This window comes from Mya arenaria, chromosome 15 (assembly GCF_026914265.1).
Source record: "Mya arenaria isolate MELC-2E11 chromosome 15, ASM2691426v1".
Classification (NCBI taxonomy): Eukaryota; Metazoa; Mollusca; class Bivalvia; order Myida; family Myidae; genus Mya; species Mya arenaria.
Genome location: NC_069136.1, coordinates 8,733,460 through 8,755,278, shown reverse-complemented (window position 1 = coordinate 8,755,278; position 21,819 = coordinate 8,733,460). Strand labels below are relative to the sequence as shown.

General features: G+C 40.1%; 1 protein-coding gene across 1 annotated transcript; it reads right to left on the bottom strand.

Moving 5' to 3' along the window:
- Positions 1-1,637: 1,637 nt before the first annotated feature.
- Positions 1,638-7,759, bottom strand: LOC128218777 (uncharacterized). The gene is made up of 5 exons (XM_052926467.1): positions 7,358-7,759; positions 5,292-5,367; positions 4,231-4,374; positions 3,887-4,017; positions 1,638-3,486 (listed from the first exon to the last, which is right to left on the bottom strand). The coding sequence occupies exons 1-5, from the start codon at positions 7,484-7,486 to the stop codon at positions 2,995-2,997; spliced, it is 972 nt and encodes a 323-aa protein (XP_052782427.1). The 5' UTR covers positions 7,487-7,759; the 3' UTR covers positions 1,638-2,994.
- Positions 7,760-21,819: the final 14,060 nt, after the last annotated feature.

The window sequence follows — 21,819 nt, the reverse complement described above, 5'->3', positions numbered from 1 at the left end:
GCCCGCAAGCACTGTGTTTATAGCCGGTTTAACGCGTTTCAGAGCCCGCATGCACTTGCTTGTAGCCGGTTTAACGCATGTTGCAGCCAGATTTCACTCGCTTGAAGTCAGATAAACGCGTGTCCTTCCCGCATGCACTCGCTTGTAGCCAGTAAATTGCGTGTCAATGCCCGTTTGACTTGGCTTTCAGTCTGTTGAAAGCGTGTTACAGTCAGTAAAAACCGGCTTGTAGCCGGTTAAACACATATCACAGTCCGTATGCACTTGCTTGTAGCCAGCTAAATGCGTGGTACAGCCTGCAAGCACTGCCTTGTATCCGGTTTAACACATGTCACACCCCGTAAGCAATGGCTTGTAGTCGGTTAAACATGTATCAAAGCCCGAAAGCACTAGCTTATAGTCAGCTAAATGCGTGTCACAGCCTGCAAGCACTGGCTTGTAGCCAGTAAATTGCATGTCAAGCCCGCTAGAAATGGGTTTCAGCCAATAAAACGCGTGTCCTAGCCCGCGGGCACTGGCTTGTAGCCGGTTATACATGTGTCATAGCCAGCATGCATTTGCTTTTTGCCGGTTAAACGCATCTCGCGACCGGCAAGCACAGGCTTTTAGTCTGTTAAACGCGTGTCACAGCCCGCATGCACTTGTTTTTGCCGGTTAAACGCATGTCGGAGACCGCAAACACTGGCTGTAGCTGGTGAAACGCGTGTTACAGACCGCCAACACTGGCTAGTAGCAGTTTAATGCGTTTCACAGCGCGCAACCACTGGCTTGTACCCCGATAAACGCATGTCACAGCGGGCAAGTATAAGACTAACCCATTTTCCCCTCTCTCTGTTTTACGAATCTTTTCCGAAGATGAAACAAATGTGTAATATAATTATTTGGTTTCTATGGCGTTCCCTACTCATGCTAAGAATTGATAACACTTTGATAGTCTCGAAGACCAGGACGCCTATGCTTTACCAACAAGAATACATTGATTCTCATATGAGCAAATTCGAAAATGTTCTTCATTTTAGGAGTCATCCTTTGCTTAGATGTTTGGATACGATATAAGATATTCTATCCCTTCAGAAAAATTTAAAAAAAGAACATCATTCCAACTATTCTAAACTGCTTTCTTTGAAATCATTTCAATCTTATAAACGTTTGCCAAAATTGCTGTTAAAACATACGAGTAGTGCTAGTATTTCACATGTCAATGTTTGCCATTTGATTTTTCATTGTTATCTTCACACATGTCAACATACGCAGCATTTTTTTAAGTTCTGGGAATGGGTCCGGTTTGATTTGATCTGGAAAGAATCGCTGCGTTTTGTACTAAAATTGGAGTTAACTGTAAGTGAACTTGTAGGTGCACGTTTAGGTGTTCATGTACGTGTAGTGTACGTGTACGTGAGGATGTTTGAGAAATTGTATGTGTAGGACAACGTGAATATGTACGTGTATGTTACTGTAAGTGTAGGTGTGCACAAACGTGTAGGTACACTTCATGTTTCGCAACCACTCTTAATATGATCCGTTTCTGTTTTAGAATTGTTTTCATTTTTATACTTCTATATTTGACGACAAAAGCCATAATGACCACATCGTTTACCATGCTGCCACGAATAATATTAAATAACGAAAATACTATAGAATTTTCACTGGCTTTTTATTCGCAGTACAACATTTCATACGAAACATATTCTTCATATTTCAATATATACTCAATAAATAATGATCCCTGTGACAAATGCATAAACATAACAACTATCAAATATACATATGAAATTCTGCTCATACAGATATACATTATAAACATAATATCAACTATGTCTATCCAATAGTTGACAATCTCTTTACACAGGGGCACCAGGTATAGGCACCAAATGACTAGATTTTAGCACTATTTTCGAAATATTAGTACGTATTATTAATACTAATAGTTCACATATAGAAATAGCTAGGAAATGCAGGACAATATCTCTTACCAACATAATGTAAATAGCGGTCGTCCAAAAACAGGTTATACTTGCAACTTTAAATGAACATTATGTATGCTCTGAAACAAACACATAAAGTGTGCTTAGTGAACATAATTCATAACATCCTAAAGTCAGTCAAGACGAAAAAGAAGAATCCTTTATATTCCAAGATAATGTTAGTAAAAGTAGAACAATATTCCAATTCATGGCATGTTGCACGCAACTCGGCCATTTGTTACAGACCCGCGATGCTTGTTAGAAATAAATACGATTTCCTAGCCCTCGTTAGAACACAACCAAGATTGCCTGATGAGTAATAGTTAATGCTCACTTGAATGGGTTCGTTGTATTTTTCAAAGGGCCCAACAAGCCGTATTAGGACTTGAACCGTCCGAAACCTAACGTTATAACTAATTGAGTTTTTTTCTAACAAATGAGGTCATATCGAATATTCAGTCAAGCGTTTTCAACTGAGTTGAATTGAATTGAAATACTCGAACCCATCCATTAGGAACAAAATGCTATGAATGACGTGAATCCCATCACAACAGAACATTACAAACAAATACCCACAAAACGTGGTCGTACGTTTTTTTTGTTGTTAGTTTCGGCTACAAGATCGCTTACTCTCAACATAATGATGAGAGTTTGTTTTAAATATGTTTACACCTTATGGACAATAGATAATAAATAAATAAATAAATAAATAAATAAATAAATAAATAAATAAATAAATAAATAAATAAATAAATAAATAAATAAATAAATTAATTAATTAATTAATTAATCAGTAAATAAGTCATCTTAAGTACACAGCAACATATTTGAATTTTGCATTCTCTTAACATTATTATTCCAGAATCTTCTCAAAAACCATCTACGTTACGCCGCCTTAACGAAAACACATCAACAAACAATAGCATATTCATGGACGGACATAATTGTGTATGAAGTATGTATGACATGGCATTGCAATACTATTTAGAATATGTCTGGATTTCTGTAGAATGTAAATGTCTTTAGAATATCACACTTCTGATTGTGAAAGCAAGTTACTTCGGCCGCTAAAACATCCAATGAATAAACTCTTCAATGAATGCTTATTTTTGCACACTTTTCTTGTTGGTAAAAGTACTCTGTTACATTTTTCCGGAATGTCTTTCATCTGTTCTGATTTCTTCACTTTAAACGAGTTTTTGGTATTCCTTCTTGCGACGGAAGAATTGTCTGTATCGTTTTCGCATTCGTTGTCTGTCGACATAGCTTTGTGTGAGCACGTGATTTGTCTCTTGGATTTTTGTCGATATGTGTCCTCTGGCACAGCGTTAAAGTGGAAAAAGTACTCCTCCGGACATCTCCAGTTTAAATCTAGTTGCTGGACACTCAGAGCGTGATCTATGTGATGTAAGTACGTGTTTTTGTGATGTTTAGGTTGAATGAGCACGTGTCCCAACGTTGTGTAGTATATCAGAAACATTCGCTCATCTTCCGTGTCCGGTTTAGGCGATTCTGGGTAATACTGAAATAGAAACATGACGTCAGATTAAAGCAAACATTTAAGCGGTACAATATATTATTTTGCATCAGAATTGCGGCAAAATTACACTTCATTCAATGAAAATCTGACATAAGCCGTAACGTAAAACAGGACAGCACAGTCAGCGAATATAGATTCTCAGTTTTCAATGGCAGATGTAATCTAACTAATTAAATGAATCCATTTTAAGAGTCCTTTTAGTTGCACATTAGGTAATAATAAGAGAAAAGATCTTATGATGTTCGAGATCTCAGCTATGTAATGTGTCTCAAAACAGTTCAAAGAAAAAAGTAATTGAGAGAAGACGTCACAATTTATATAAAGATAGCGGAATGAAAGGATTGACAACGTCATTCCATTCGCGAACTAGAAGGAAGCTTACATTCAGTTCCAGGCTTTTGTTCTTGGAGCACGTGAGGTAGAAGTCTTGGTCACAGTCCAGGACAAACACGGCCGTCTCGATGTGGCCATTTGACTGCTCTGTGTAGTCCAGCACTTGCTTCCGGAACACACCTGTAACAGTGGAGTTAAGATAAGATCAGATATGATAAAATTAGATAAGATATTGTTTAGTTCGATTGTGCAAAGTGACAACAGTAGAGTTATTAAGTTTGACACAACGTATGTTATATAAGTCTCAATCATTTGAGTAAGATTATTAGAGGTAACAGTGCCATATTAAAAATCTCTGAAGCTTCATTATCGTAATAAAGACTTGATTCTTACATGTGCTATCGGTGCGCTCCCCCTCTTTAAGGCCGATGGTGTAGTAGAACTGGTCCACACTTAGACACAGCTCATCGCCTGTTGCTATGGTGACGCGGTCACCTTTGTTTTCTTCCGAAACGAGGCTTTCCGCAGATGAGTATCCTGAAATGTAAACATCTATTTGAAATATACTCAACGGTTGCTTTTAATGGGGAAAGAGCAACATGTTTCCTTGGTTCTATTCAATGGGTACAACTATTAGCAACCTTTGTTTTGCAGTTATCGCTAGCAATAAAGCCATTGTGTGCTGTTTACTGCTATGTGTCATATTCAAATACAGTTCAGTTATTAACAAACTTCCCTCAGCTGTTGTTAATTATTTACAATGTGTATATACAATAGACCGGGTATTATTAAAGCTTGTGTTATGTGCTGCCTACCGTCGGCTCTATAAATAGTGGCTGACCTTATAAGACATCGCTGAACTTGAATCGATTTGTTTATTAATTGTTTACTGGTTTCGAAGGAACTTGATTGAAAATAAACAAAATGCTCAGTTGCTCAGTGGGGCGCGTTAACGTTTTTTCGATCAATACTTGATGCAGAATCACTTTGTTTCTTTCTTTAATGTTTTCTTTTTATTTAAGATATATCCACGATGTAACCAACCCGGTTTTTAAAGTCACCGGCAAAAGTTACTATGTGATTAATAAAGGGAATGATAATCCCTTCTTTCTTCCTACTTAATCTCAGCCGACCAACGGTCAATCGGAAAACGTCAATTCAACTTCAACTGAGTTGTGACAGTCAGAGAGGATTGAGATACCACATTAGACTGGTTTGTTGTCGTAAACATGTTGTTTATGTCATGAAAAACCACAGTGGCTTTGGGGAATTACAGACAATATTGAGTTCATGAAGTCAAATGATGGCCAGGTACAAAACACAAAAATGAAGTATATTCAAGTTATTTGTATCGTCTTATTTAAGTTTGATATATCCTAAAATCAATTCAAGAACATAAAACGTTATAATATTTGCTTAAGTGTTTAAAAGAATCATTGTCCCTCGTAACATACCTGATGTCTTATAGCTGTTGCTGGATCCACTGTGGGAGAGGGTCGGGAACTGAAAGATTGTGCTGTCTTCCTCAATCTGAAAAAAATAAATATATATATCAATAAAGTACATTTGTCATACTGGGTATCCCTACTGTTATATCATATGACCGGCATGCGAAATTAATGGTATACCACTGGATGAAAATACACATAATTATAGCTCACGAGATAACATAGAATCAGTTCAATGTGACTTAAACGGCAGTCAAGTTTATCTCCATTCTGAATCGTAAGATCACATTATAGCAGGTGCATGACACATTTTGAAAAGGTTAATCGCATCAGAATATAATCTAAATCCATTGGCGGAGGAATGTTGGGATTTTGGTCGTGCTGCTAAGACGGCATGTCCAACTTTATTGGATTTCTATCATCCATATGATTTGTAATATAGACACTATCGTAATATTAGATCTTTGGCGTAACAAGATGTTGTTGGAATAGCTACGGCTCTCGTCACATTTTTTGCAAGTCTGCCATTGTTTAAGCCATATTGTCCTAACATGGGATCAAATTCAGACAATTAGTTGTCAACGCAGGGGTGCTTACATTCCAAACTTGCATGGGGTAAGTGTTGAGTTATTGTCTTAAGAGTGGGGGGATCTAGCTACCCAGCGCAGTTAACAACTAAAATCAGTTTCATGCTTCATTAGCAGTCATTGTTTAACGTAATTTTAGCCCTCATGGATAGGGTTGAAAACAGTGCAAGAGATATTTAAGAAAACACAGCCGGTATATCGAGGCTCATGTTGCCTTCCGGGACACAAGTATTTTCTCCTGCCACCATGGAAAAAATCTAGGGGGTCCTTTTAAGTTGTTGTTATCCATTCTGGACCCATGTCTTAACGCACTTAAACGAATAGTTAATTGTTCAAGAGATATGTGTTTTACTTTCATTACATATTTGAATCGGGCTAGCTGCGGTGCAATTCAGATAAAACAATCTTATTTTAAAAGCAAATGTAATTATTACAATTAAAACTTTAAACTTGTTGAACTTGCGTACTTAGCGTGTAATTTTTATAGCATCTTAAGGACGCGGTATATTAATTTTGCACTCGACAGGTATCATTTATATAGTTAAAGGATTGCGATTTGCATTCCTAAAATATTATTTCCTTTTATACTGTTTACTTAATTTGGTCTTTGTATTCATCTCTACCCGTCTACAATTTCACGCTCTTAAGTCATAGAGATCACAATCATTCCGTGAATTGGAACGCTTCCACGCCACTAACATTTGCACAGAGAAGCAGTTTCACCCTGTATGGTTCAGGCGATACCTTGTGCTCATTGCAAACAAACGATATTCGTGTTCGTTGTTTTAATATAGCACAATTCGATAAACACAATTTAAAATAAAACTGCGAATAGCGGGGAAAGGCACCACAACAACCAATCCTTGTTACTTTCTTGAGAGACTTAATTGTTGTAAACAACTAATTGATGAGATAATAATCATGGTCTCTCTTCGAAGTTTCAGTGCCACTGAATTACTGAATGCTTTGAACAATTCATTAAATAGAGTTGTAAGTGTATCAATTAATGACGAGTTCCCTTTCAATCAATAGTTAAATGCTGTACAGTTCTCAGTACAATACTCCGAGTTAAACAAAGGTCTGTACATGTTTACAACATCTACTGAAATAAATGGTTCCGATGAATTTGCATGCCAAAATCCAATTATATATTAGAATCGTCCTTAAGGTGTACATAAGGCTGGTCCTAATGGTGTGACTACTCTGAGACTGCTATGATAACTAAACAACGCGTACCGATTTCTAGAAACTTTAATAATATTTATGTTTTAGACATTTTACTAGTGGACGGAATCTATGTGCATAACAAACAGCATAAATAAATCAGTCAAATCCAGATCAAAGCACTGGTAAAATTCGAGTTCCTATTGCATTCCAGCTGCATTGTATACCATCGCTATTGCATACAGCTATATTGCATATCAGCTATATTGCATACCATCTCTATTGCATACCATCTCAAGTCGTAATTACCTAGACACGTACCTGCTTTCTGCACATTTCACAGACATCTTCCCGAGAATCTTCTAAGTCTTCGACAACTTTCTTGTCCTGTTTAACATCTTTCTTTCCTGTTCGCCCCTTCGCAATGAAATTTACGGAACTCAACAACATCCTTGCTGTCTTTTGAATTTAATTGTCTCTTTTAATTTATTTAAAAGCGCAATTCTCCGTTGCACACACCATGTAGTCTTGAATGTTTCTTTTCAAGTGATGGTCTTCAAGTGAACCGCTCGTAATGCAATGTTTGACTAATGCAAGTCCAAGGAATTCACGGCTGAAATAAGTCCTATCAAATTCCTCTGCAGTGATAAATCACTCTTTAAAGCGTTTGTCAATAATGTTACATATACCGCTGTTTATTCCACAGTAATAGCTTAACCGTATGCGGTTTTATTTGGAATGCCAACTATTCCTTTCTGTCACGCTTATATACCACGCTGTTTATAGTTGCCTCCTACTTTGTCTTTATTGACAACTGTGTCCTTTAGCGCTCTATACTCAGCTCTCTGTGAACGCGTTAGGACCGCCTGTAGGAGGGGTAAATAGATAACGTTGTAAATGTAACATTCACATGTGACAATTTCATACACATTCGATGAAATATTGTATACGGATGTTGATAAGTTAAGTATAAATATAGCGCTGTTGTAATGCTTAATAAAGATGGTTAAACATGGAAATTACCTTAATGCGTTTTAAAGCGTTCGTTTTAATTTTAGGCGATGACTTAATGTCAGTACTATCTAATGTCCTATATGAAATGCTAGTTGTTCCGTTACTGTTTGTTATCAGGCCTGGCACATGCCGATGATTTCGTTTGTTTAAAACGACGTATAAAATTTAAAAAAAATCCATTCCTGTTTTCGTGCAGTTGTTTCTATGTGACCATTACGGATTTTAAATATATCATCAATTATGACCCCTATAGAAATTATACTTTGTCCTATTTCATACCGTATCTGTGTGCCAAGATTCTTGCAAGTGTTTCTTCAAGTATGTCTGTATGATACATTCAAGTCTGTCTGTATGATACATTCAAGTCTGTCTGTATGATACATTCAAGTCTGTCTGTATGATACATTCAAGTCTCTACCTGATGTGAAGTTATGGCATCCATTTCCTGGTCAGGACGTTTCATTCTACTAAAACTACTTAAGTGAAGACAGCTGTAAGTTGAAATGACTCAGGCTCGGGTCCGTATTCTGGGTAAAACCACTACTGGCATCCTTTCTGAAAGGCCATGTGGACGTTCTTCTGACGGGGATCGAACCAAACTACCTCTTTGATGAGAGGCGGACACCATATCATATAATTGATGTAAGGTTTGAGCAAACATATAACAGACAGCGTGTATAAGTCAAATCGGCACATTAATTAACGCAATATCATGCAGAACATGAAAAAGAGGTAATGAGTATTCAAAGAAATATCACAATGGACTTAGTTACTCGATTCAGCTGACCTGACCGTCTTGACCTCTAGACTCGCATGATTTCACAGCTAAATTATTTTCTTATTTTTTATCTTCTTTCAGGTCATTTCGATAAACTGTGACTTCGTCATTCGATAGCAAATTTCACAATTTTGAATCACGATTGCGATCCAAGATGATTTAAAATATTTGATTTCGAACAGTCTGAAACTGAATATATTGATGTTAGCATACATAGACGCGACGACGAGCCTCACTAAATATATATTAGGTGTGGAGTTGTCCGGCCAACAGTAAGGGTGCTACTACATATAACGTAAATATTTTATGAAATACCTTTGAAGACCCCATGTTATGTTGGTATTATTTGAACGTGTATTGCTAGTTGATTACTTATTCGTGAAATAAATTACTGAAAATATATTATAAAAGTTATTGCAGTTTATATTTTTGTTCTTTATTCCAACTGAAACTAGGGAGGAATTGACGCATTTCGTTACGTGAATGGCTTAAAAAATGTTGTTTTTTAGGGTGAATGTATCTGGTATTTTTATTATATCCTTTCTTTACATGAAACCCTTTTAAATGATACCAAATATTATTCGGTCACTATGCAAGCATCTCAGATACACACAATAGGTCACTATGAAGCATCTGAGATACACACAATAGGTCACTATGAAGCATCTCAGATACACACAATAGGTCACTATGAAGCATCTGAGATACACACAATAGGTCACTATGAAGCATCTCAGATACACACAATAGGTCACTATGAAGCATCTGAGATACACACAATAGGTCACTATGCAAGCATCTCAGATACACACAATAGGTCACTATGAAGCATCTCAGATACACACAATAGGTCACTATGAAGCATCTGAGATACACACAATAGGTCACTATGAAGCATCTCAGATACACACAATAGGTCACTATGAAGCATCTCAGATACACACAATAGGTCACTATGAAGCATCTCAGATACACACGATAGGTCACTATGAAGCATCTGAGATACACACAATTGAAAATAGAAGGCCATTCAAAGCAAAAAATGTAAAAGGACACTCACAAAACAAATGTTCCGGTCTGGAATCAATGGATCCCTATGTCTTCTGTCAAATTTATCAAGCAATGATAACATTTCCACAAGCGTGATAATCGCTGGTAAAGGCCACACTGTGCCTCTGTTTTCAACTGTGCATTTATTTATATTTACAAATACACCCTTAATAATTTACTGGTTGCAACGCGTCGTATTCACCATATGTCTCATAGCGATAAGTGTCGACACAAAAAAGATAACTGTGTGCATAATTAACCTGTAAAACATAATTAGTTTAATGTTGACAATTCTGCTGCAGTGTTGACAACTTCCACAACAGTTATAAATTGCGGTTATACATTTCATACAACCCTAGATAAGAAATCTATCTACCGTTGTTCAATAGATACAGTCCTCTATGTTTCGTTATGTTGTAGCGTCTAATTTTCTTTTAACATAATAAAATTATCTATAAAACAGAGAGAGAGAGAGAGAGAGAGAGAGAGAGAGAGAGAGAGAGAGAGAGAGAGAGAGAGATAGAGGGAGAGGGAGGGAGAGAACAGTTTTCCTCGTTGTGACAGTAGCCTGCGAAATGCAGACAGCGTGTTAGTTGTGACAGTAGCCTTCGATATGTAGACAGCGTGTAAGTTGTGACATTAAAGTTGTGACATAAGCCTTCAAAAAAACTCCAATCGTTGTATTGGTTGGAACGAGTAACAGATGGCTCTTAACACTGTGTTGCTGGCACGGGTAACAGATAGCTCTAAACGTTGTATTGGCTTGCACGGGTAAAAGGTGGCCCTAAACGTTGTATTGGCTGACACGGGTAAAAGGTGGCTCTAAACGTTGTATTGGCCGACACGGGTAACAGTTGTCTCTAAACGTTGTATTGGCTGGCACGGGTAAAAGGTGGCTCTAAACGTTGTATTGGCTGGCACGGGTAACAGATAGCTCTAAACGTTGTATTGGCTGGCACAGGTAACAGATGGCTCTTAACGTTGTATTGGCTGGCACGGGTAAAAAGTGGCTCTAAACATTGAATTGGCCGGCACGGGTAACAGATGGCTCTAAACGTTGTATTGGCTGGCACGGGTAAAAGGTGGCTCTAAACGTTGTATTGGCTGGCACGGGTAACAGATGGCTCTAAACGTTGTATTGGCTGGCACGGTTAACAGATGGCTCTAAACGTTGTATTGGCTGGCACGGGTAACAGATAGCTCTAAACGTTGTATTGTCTGGCACGGGTAACAGATAGCTCTAAACGTTGTATTGGCTGGCACGGGTAACAGATGGCTCTAAACGTTGTATTGTCTGGCACGGGTAACAGATAGCTCTAGACGTTGTATTGGCTGGCACGGGTAACAGATGGCTCTAAACGTTGTATTGGCTGGCACGGGTAACAGATGGCTTTTAACGTTGTATTGGCTGGCACGGGTAACACATTGCTCCAATCCTTGTATTGGCTGGCACGGGTAACAGATGGCTCTAAACGTTGTATTGGCTGGCACGGGTAACAGATGGCTTTTAACGTTGTATTGGCTGGCACGGGTAACAGATAGCTCTAAACGTTGTATTGGCTGGCACAGGTAACAGATGGTTCTAAACGTTGTATTGGCTGGCACGGGTAACAGATGGCTCTAAACGTTGTATTGGCTGGCACAGGTAACAGATGGTTCTAAACGTTGTATAGGCTGGCACGGGTAACAGATAGCTCTAAACGTTGTATTGGCTGGCACGGGTAACAGATGGCTCTAAACGTTGTATAGGCTGGCACGGGTAACAGATGGCTCTAAACGTTGTATTGGCTGGCACGGGTAACAGATAGCTCTAAACGTTGTATTGGCTGGCACGGGTAACAGATGGCTCTAAACGTTGTATTGGCTGGCACGGGTAACAGATGGCTCTAAACGTTGTATTGTCTGGCACGGGTAACAGATGGCTCTTAACGTTGTATTGGCAGGCACGGGTAACAGATGGCTCTAAACGTTGTTTTGGCTGACACGGGTAACAGATGGCTCTAAACGTTGTATTGTCTGGCACGGGTAACAGATAGCTCTAAACGTTGTATTGGCTGACACGGGTAACAGATGGCTCTAAACGTTGTATTGGCTGGCACAGGTAACAGATGGCTCTAAACGTTGTATTGGCTGACACGGGTAACACATTGCTCCAATCCTTGTATTGGCTGACACGGGTAACACATGGTTCCAATCGTTGTATTGGCTGACACGGGTAACACATGGCTTAAATCGTTGTATTGTCTGGCACGGGTAACAGATAGCTCTAAACGTTGTATTGGCTTGCACGGGTAACAGATAGCTCTAAACGTTGTATTGCTGGCACGGGTAACACATGGCTCTAAATGTTGTATTGCTGGCACGGATAAAAGATGGTTTTGTATTGGCTGGCTGTTTTCTTTTGAATTTACTTGCAAATGCGTTGTTTCCGAAACTGTTTCGTTCTTAGCTAGAAAATAGAATGAATAACATTAATAATAACACTGTGATGCGAACAACTTCCGGCTTTTTAGCGACATTAACAGGTTTTTGCGGTCAAATAGAGACGTCTATGGTCTCATTGACAAAACATTAATTGGTGTGTCCTGGAAATCGTTCTTTTTTAGGGGGCAAAATGACAGTACATTTCCACATGGCCCATGAATGTAGAGCATGGCCAGTGTATGTCTGAATTGGTTCAAGATCTCAAAACGTCATTAGTACACACCTTAGGTATAACTTGCAAAGATGAACTCGGTCAAAATGTCACACTCTATTGCAACTCGCCTTGCTTCATCCCTTTTTCATCAGTTTTTCCATGCGATGACGTCATCAGTTACACAACACATACTCATACTTAATACTCGAGAACATGGCGTTCTCGTGTAAACAAAATATGTTGGAACAACATACAATACATATTAAATAAAATAGGATTTTGAATTTTGATTCCATTCTTTGTGAAAAAGAATACTTATTGGGAGTGTGAATAGCTCCTAATATCGACCTCGTTTTCAACCGAAAAAACGACAAGCACTACAGCGTCGATTGGTGTCGAACATCGGCGATAGTCGATCAGAAGCATATATAATCGATTCCCATAGAACGTTATTGTTCCAATTACAAACTGATTATATATGATACACGAATATAGTTTTACTCTCCCTGCACCCCCCCCCCCTCTCCACAAAAAAAAAATCCAAAAAAATCTATGACGTTCAATATATTAGGCCATTTATTTTAAATTTCAAAGACATAGACATTGTTGAAATAAACATGACTGTTCTTTTCATACCTTTGTTTAGTGGAAAAAAACACTTTCACGAGTTTCCGATTTCCGATTACGGTTTACTATTTCGATTTGTTTATCGATTATGGATTTTCTTCGAGTATGCAACACTACCATCGTCTAGAAAGAAATTATATCACCCGTTCAATACAGTGAGCAAGAACAACATCGGTCAGAATGTTAAAAAAAAAGTCATACACAAATTACTGACTATCCCTCCTATTGTTCTAATCATGTTATGATGTACGTAATTGGAATCGCCTCCTTGACGTCAATGTGCAAGATTCTGCCCAGTAATTATATTATAATTGTGTTACACCATTTTAGAGTAAACCAAAGAGGTGCCAATTCGCTGTTTCTTCCCCTGCCTTTATGATTCCTACATGAAAGTTCCTCCGTTTTCTCCTAGAATGTCCACTATATCGGGATTTACGAATTTATTGTAATTTAGGTATACTGACTAGTGTTTATAATATATTATTATTGTTCATCGTAGCTATGCAATGATTTTATAAAATACATTTATGTTTAGAGTAATGCTTAATGTGTATGCAAATGATTTCTTCTTCTTCTTCTTCTTCTTCTTCTTCTTCTTCTTCTTCTTCTTCTTCTTCTTCTTCTTCTTCTTCTGTTACATGACACTATTGGGCCGTTTGTTCAGAACTTTGCTCAAGTTAACCACGTGATTAATGACATCCGTATTAACTTTTTAGCGTGAAATATTTGATGTGCGAACATATTTAAATATAAAGCTAAATATATCTTTCAAATAGTGTTAGAAAAACAACAGACTTCCAGAGCAGTAATTATTGAAAAGTTAACAACGTTGTTAACTTCAACACTCTAGACGCAAAGTGGTTCCATTGTTCTCTAAAGCTATATTTATATACAACTTTGTGCACGAATGTGTCAAGAATTCGGTGGTGTCAAAAAACGCAATGTAATAGTGATAAGTCGAGTATAGTTACAAAAATATTGACATACTTTACAGTATGAAAATGATAATAAGATATTTATAATTGTCATTCTATTTTTGCTCTTCACAGATAAAACCATGAACAAATATTTTGACAAATGTATTTTCAGTGGTGTGCAAATTCCTTCGTCTCAATGATTTGACGTTTTTTCGTTTATAAAGTACATTCAGAAGCTCAGACGCACTTTAAGGCAGTGTCTTACCCCCCCCCCCCCCCCCCCCACACACACACACACGTCTTTTGTGATATGCTTTGCATGTAGATTTATGATGTGGGTATATAATATCTATGGCACATGTGTGATAAGCTTAAGTCACTGAACCCGTAACCCGACCCCATGGATCGGATAAGATATAGACACTGGACCCACAACCCGACCCAATGGATCGAATAAGATATAGACACTGGACCCACAACCCGACCCCATGGAACGGAAAAGATATAGACACTGGACCCAAAAACCGACCCCATGGATCGGATAAGATGTAGACACTGGACCCACAACCCGACCCCATGGATGGGATAAGATATAGACACTGGACCCACAGCTCGACCCCATGGATCGGATAAGATATAGATACTTTTAAGATATAGACACTGGACCCACAACCCGACCCAATGGATAACATATAGACACTGGACCCACAACCCGACCCCATGGATCGGATAAGATATAGACACTGGACCCACAACCAGACCCCATTGATCGGATAAGCTTTAGTCACTGAACCCGCAACCCGACCCCTTGGGTGATAGGTTATAGTTACTGGTCCCACAACCCGACCCATGGGTGATAGGTTATTGCCACTGGACCCGCAACCCGAACCCACAAATGATAAGTTAAAGCCACTGGACCCACCACCCGAACCCATGGGTGATAGGTTATAGTAACTGGTCCAACAACCCGACCCATGGGTGATAGGTTATAGCCACTGGACCCGCAACATGTACCCATGGGTGATAAGTTATAGCCACTGGACCCGCAACATGTACCCATGGGTGATAAGTTATAGCCACTGGACCCGCAACATGTACCCATGGGTGATAAGTTATAGCCACTGGACCCGCAACATGTACCCATGGGTGATAAGTTATAGCCACTGGACCCGCAACATGTACCCATGGGTGATAAGTTATAGCCACTGGACCCACAACCTGAACCGATGGATGATAAGTTATAGCAACTTGACCCTCCACCCGACCCATGGGTGATAAGTTATAGTCACTGCACCCACCACCCGACCCAATGGGTGATAAGTTATGGTCACTGGACCCACCACCCGACCCAATGAGTGATAAGTTATAGTCACTGGACCCACAACCCGACCCCATGGGTGATAAGTTATAGTCACTGGACCCACCACCCGACCCAATGGGTGATAAGTTAGAGTCACTGCACCCACCACCCGATCCAATGGGTGATAAGTTATAGACACTGGTCCCATAACCCGACCCAATGGGTGATAGGTTATAGTCACTTGACCCACCACCCGACCCAATGGGTGATAAGTTATAGTCACTGCACCCACCACCCGACCCAATGGGTGATAAGTTATAGACACTGGTCCCTTAACCCGACCCAATGGGTGATAAGTTATAGTCACTGGACCCACAACCCAACCCATGGGTTATAAGTTAAAGTCACTGCACCCACAACCCGAGCCCATGGGTGAAAGGTTATAGTCACTGCACCCACCACCAGACCCCATAAGCTATGCTGCCTATTGATCGACTCAGGTGTCTTAACTTATGATTGCCGAGCTAGACTGCATCTTGATCGACTCAGGTGCCTTAACTTATTATTGCCGAGCTATGCTGCCTTTTGATCGAATCAGGTGCCTTAACTAATGATTGCCGAGCTAGGCTGCCTTTTGATGGACTCAGGTGTCTTAACTTATGATTGCCGAGCTAGACTGCCTCTTGATCGACTCAGGTGCCTTAACTTATGATTGTCGAGCTATGCTGCCTCTCAGTGATCGACTCATGTGTCTTAGCTTATGATTGCCGAGCTAGACTGCCTCTTCCTCGACTCATGTGTCTTAGCTTATGATTGCCGAGCTAGACTGCCTCTTGATCGACTCAGGTGTCTTAACTTATGATTGCCGAGCTAGGCTACCTGTTGATCGACTCATGTGTCTCAACTTATGATTAGCCAGCTAGGCTGCCTCTTGATGGAGTAGGTGTCTTAACTTACGATTGCCGAGCTATGCTGCCTCTTGATGGACTCAGGTGCCTTAACTTATGATTGCCGAGCTATGCTGCCTCTTGATCGACTCAGGTGCCTTAACTTATGATTGCCGAGCTAGACTGCCTCTTGATCGACTCAGGTGCCTTAACTTATGATTGCCAAGCTAGGCTGCCTCTTGATGGACTCATGTGCCTTAACTTATGATTGCCGAGCTATGCTGCCTCTTGATCGACTCAGGTGCTTTAACTTGCGATTGCCGAGCTAGACTGCCTCTTGATGGACTCATGTGCCTTAACTTATGATTGCCGAGCTAGGCTGCCTCTTGATCGACTCATGTGCCTTAACTTATGATTGCCGAGCTAGGCTGCCTCTTGATCGACTCAGGTGCCTTAACTTATGACTGCCGAGCTGGGCTGCCTCTTGATTGACTCATGTGCCTTAACTTATGATTGCCGAGCTATGCTGCCTCTTGATCGACTCAGGTGTCTTAACTTATGATTGCCGAGCTATGCTGCCTCTTGATCGACTCATGTGCCTTAACTTATGATTGCCGAGCTATGCTGCCTCTTGATCGACTCAGGTGCCTTAACTTGCGATTGTCGAGCTATGCTGCCTTTTGATCGACTCAGGTGCCTTAACTTATAATTGCCGAGCTAGACTGCCTCTTGATCGACTCAAGTGCCTTAACTTATGATTGCCGAGCTATGCTGCCTCTTGATGGACTCAGGTGCCTTAACTTATGATTGCCGAGCTAGACTGCCTCTTGATGGACTCATGTGCCTTAACTTATGATTGCCGAGCTATGCTGCCTCTTGATCGACTCAGGTGCCTTAACTTATGATTGCCGAGCTAGGCTGCCTCTTGATCGACTCAGGTGTCTTAGCTTATGATTGCCGAGCTAGACTGCCTTTTGATGGACTCAGGTGCCTTAACTTATGATTGCCGAGCTATGCTGCCTCTTGATCGACTCGGGTGCCTTAACTTATGATTGCCGAGCTATGCTGCCTCTCAGTGATCGACTCAGGTGCCTTAACTTATAATTGCCGAGCAATGCTGCTTCTTAATCGACTCAGGTGTCTTAACTTATGATTGCCGAGCTATGCTGCTTCTTGATCGACTCAGGTGTCTTAACATATGATTGCCGAGCTAGGTTGCCTCTTGATCGACTCAGGTGTCTTAACTTATGATTGCCGAGCTATGCTGCCTCTCGATTGACTCTGGTGCCTTAACTTATGGTTGCTGAACTAGACTGCCTCTTGATGGACTCATGTGCCTTAACTTATGATTGCCGAGCTATGCTGCCTCTTGATGGACTCAAGTGCCTTAACTTGCGATTGCCGAGCTAGACTGCCTATTGATGGACTCATGTGTCTTAACTTATGATTGCCGAGCTATGCTGCCTCTTGATGGACTCATGTGCCTTAACTCATGATTGCCGAGCTATGCTGCCTCTTGATTGACTCAGGTGCCTTAACTTCTGATTGCCGAGCTATGCTGTCTCTTGATCGACTCAAGTGCCTTTACTTATGATTGCTGAGCTAGGCAGCCTCTTGATCGACTCAGGTGTCTTAACTCAAGTTATAATCACTGCACCCACAACCCGATCCCATTTTTTACGAACGATCAGGAAGTTACAGTAAAACTAAAATTTAACTTGACATGGACCACCTATTTGACCTATAGCACACACACGGTGACAAAATATGAGGACTTTGGAATATTTAATATTCACTTATTCTCCAATATAAGTAAACTCCTGCGAAGTCCATCTGTATGTCTACACTATGGACTTGTATAAGCGGCTCAGAACTTCAAAAGGAGGCGCACAGACAAGTTTATTATTTATAAGGTTACAATAAACCCATATTAAAACACCGCCGATCTTGAATAACAATGCGACAGAATTAGTGTCTATAATCGCACTTAAATCTGCAAAGATATTTGAGAGAGTATGTTAATATGAGGACAATTTAAGGTCCTTCAGTGCAGGCCAAGAGTGGCTTACTGTTTAATAAACCTGGGTAACCTCGAACTTCAGCCATTTCAAGTGTGAACTGGTGCCATTGGATTCGTTAGTAGCATATACATCTAAAATATTACTATGGTAACACGATCTGCACTAAATAAAATAATACCATAGTTGTCCCTACAAAAGGTTGATTCTTTTGTTGACTTTACATATTTATGGATATTTTAAGTGATAGAAGTGTGTGTTTTTGTAATTAAACTTTTCCGAAGTACACTGTATGGTTGGGCGCAGAAAATACTGTGCTGTGGGCAATATTTTTTTTTTTTTAAACCCATTCGAAATATCACATGGAACTCAATAACACATGCAACTATCAACAATGCACATACATTTTGGGAAGAAGGGTCACACCCCTGGCTCACATGCTTGCCGAGCTAGGCTGTCCCTTGATCGACTCAGGTGTCTTAGCTTATAATTGCCGAGCTAGGCTACCCCTTGATCGACTCAGGTTTCTTAGCTTATGATTGCCGAGCTATGCTGCCTCTTGGTCGACTCATGTGTCTTAGCTTATGATTGCCGAGCTGTGCTGCCTCTTGATCGACCCATATGTCTCAGCTTATGATTGCAGAGCTAGGCTAGCCCTTGATCGACTCAGGTGTCTTAGCTTATAATTGCCGAGCTAGGCTGCCCCTTGATTGACTCAGATGTCTTAACTTATAATTGCCAAGCTATGCTGCCTCTTGATCGACTCATGTGTCTGAGCATACGATTGCCGAGCTATGCTGCCTCTAAGTGGTCGACGCATGTGTCTTAACTTACGATTGCCGAGCTAGGCTGCCTCTTGATCGACTCAGGTGTCTTAGGTTATGATTGCCGAGCTAGGCTGCCTCTTGATCGACTCAGGTGTCTTAGGTTATGATTGTCGAGCTAGGCTGCCTCTTGATCGACTCAGATGTCTTAGGTTATGATTGCCGAGCTAGGCTGCCTCTTGATCGACTCCGGTGCCTTAACTTATGATTGCCGAGCTAGGCTGCCTCTTGATCGACTCATGTATCTGAGCTTACGATTGCCGAGCTATGCTGCCTCTCAGTGTTCGACTCATGTGTCTTAACTTACGATTGCCGAGCTAGGCTGCCTCTTGATCGACTCAGGTGTCTTAGCATATGATTGCCGAGCTAGGCTGCCTCTTGATCGACTCATGTATCTTAGCTTATGATTGCCGAGCTACGCTGAGTCTTGATCGACCATTGCCCGATTCATGTGTCTTAGCTTATGATTGCCGAGCTATGCTGTCTCCTGATCGACTCATATGTGTCTTAGCTTATGATTGCCGAGCTAGACTGCCTCTTGATCGACTCAGGTGTCTAGGGTTATGATTGCCGAGCTAGGCTGCCTCTTGATCGACTCAGGTGGCTTAGGTTATGATTGCCGAGCTAGGCTGCCCCTTGATCGACTCAGGTGTCTTAACTTACGATTGCCGACCTGTGCTGCCTTTTGATCGACTGAAGTGTCTTAGCTTATGATTGCCGAACTATGCTGCCTCTTGATCGACTCATGTGTCTTAGCTGATGATTGCCGAGCTGTGCCACCCCTTGATCGACTAAGGTGTCTTAGCTTATGCTTGCCGAGCTATGCTGCGTCTTGATCGACCATGGCCCGACTCACGTGTCTTAGCTTATAATTGCCGAGCTATGTTGTCTCCTGATCGACTCATAAGTGTCTTAGCTTATGATTGCTGAGCTCTGCTGCTTCTTGATCGACTCATGTGTCTTAGCTTATGATTGCCTAGCTAGGCTGCCTCATGATCGACTCATGTGTCTTAGCTTATGATTGCCGAGCTCTGCTGCCTCTTGATCGACGCATGTGTCTTAGCTTATGATTGCCGAGCTAGGCTGCCTCTTGATCGACTCATGTGTCTTAGCTTATGATTGCCGAGCTAGGCTGCCTCATGATTGACTCATGTGTCTTAGCTTATGATTGCCGAGCTCTGCTGCCTCTTGATCGACTCATGTGTCTTAGTTTATGTTTTCAGAAACCCGTTTCGCTATGCATATCAAATGCAATCAAGACGAAAATAGTTGTTTTGTTCGGTAATATACATCGCCGTCTTCATGTGCATGCATTAACCACATACCTACCAAATTGGCAACACTGGTTGTTCTGTAAGATACCAAACAAAAAATAAGGAATCGCTGACTAATTAAATATTAATAAGTTATGTGGTAATAAGATACAAAAATGTATTGTTTCATTTGTCTGGTTTCCACAAGTTTGTCGGTATTCTGGTTTCTTGCATGTCCACAGAGCTCATGAATGCATTAATGGGCGGATTAACGAATAATTGAAATATTTGTTTTGATCAGACGATAATCCGCGATTAATTAGACGCTTAACAGATCACAGATCAGCCAAATGTTATTGGAGGCACGCGGAGGTTTTGTATCCGGGGGTTTAAACATTCCTGTGGCACGGTATCTATTAATAGCTCGCAGAGAAAAAAAACCTTGTAGGACTTTTTGAACTGACTGTATTGTCTTCGTGTAAATGCTGTTATATATATGCTATTTGGAACGACAACACTGTTTTAGCTATGTGTTTACAAGATGTACATGTACAACTGGATGGTACAGCACCAGCTACTTAAGTTCAGCAGCCTGGCTGTGTTGGCTGGCTGGTCTTATCAACAGACAGACACACAGACAGACAGACAGACTGTTTATTTTGAGTTGTACAATGTACATCGTCAACAACACGTATGATCACACTGATCAATGTTAACGTGTTTGCATAGTTACAAACAACGAAGTTCAAACAAAAAAACACACAGTAGTTAATAATTTACACTATCAATTTCTTCAACGCTCTATATTGGCGGGTCTAACATACATAAATTGAAGTCTATGCTAATCAGATACATGCAGGTGTAATAACTGAGTTAATGTATGAATACAATGCAACTCAAAATAGTATGATATATTAATTTTTTATTACACGTGTTTGGCACTGGTCATCAAACCATTATCAAACAGAGTAAACTTGCTGTATTGACGAAATCCAGTGTTACCTGTTCTTTACATGAACTTCCTGCATTGGTTCTGGTTATTTTTTTTGTATTGGAATCAAATACCGATATCATTATCTTTGAATACCTGAAATTGTTGGATACTATACACAAATACCGATTCATTCTATTTGATAAGCATATGGTGGGGCAAAATATTTCAATTTCATGAAATATGATACAGAACTATTTACATTCCAGCAATGATAGCGGCACATATCCCTCACAAACTATTTCAAACGACCTTGAAACGTTTACCGTTGTTATTTCAACTATTTAAGTGCGTGCATCGTGTACATTTTGGCAAAACAGAGCATTTCATTTTTGAAAAAAGATTTCTTTCAAATTACATCAATTGGAATATAATTCCAGTTTCCGAGTTTATATAGATTTAACGTTAGCAAAATTTGTTTCAAATGCGTTGGCACCGCTGTTTATTAAGGGACAAAAACAACAACAACAACAATAATAACAACAA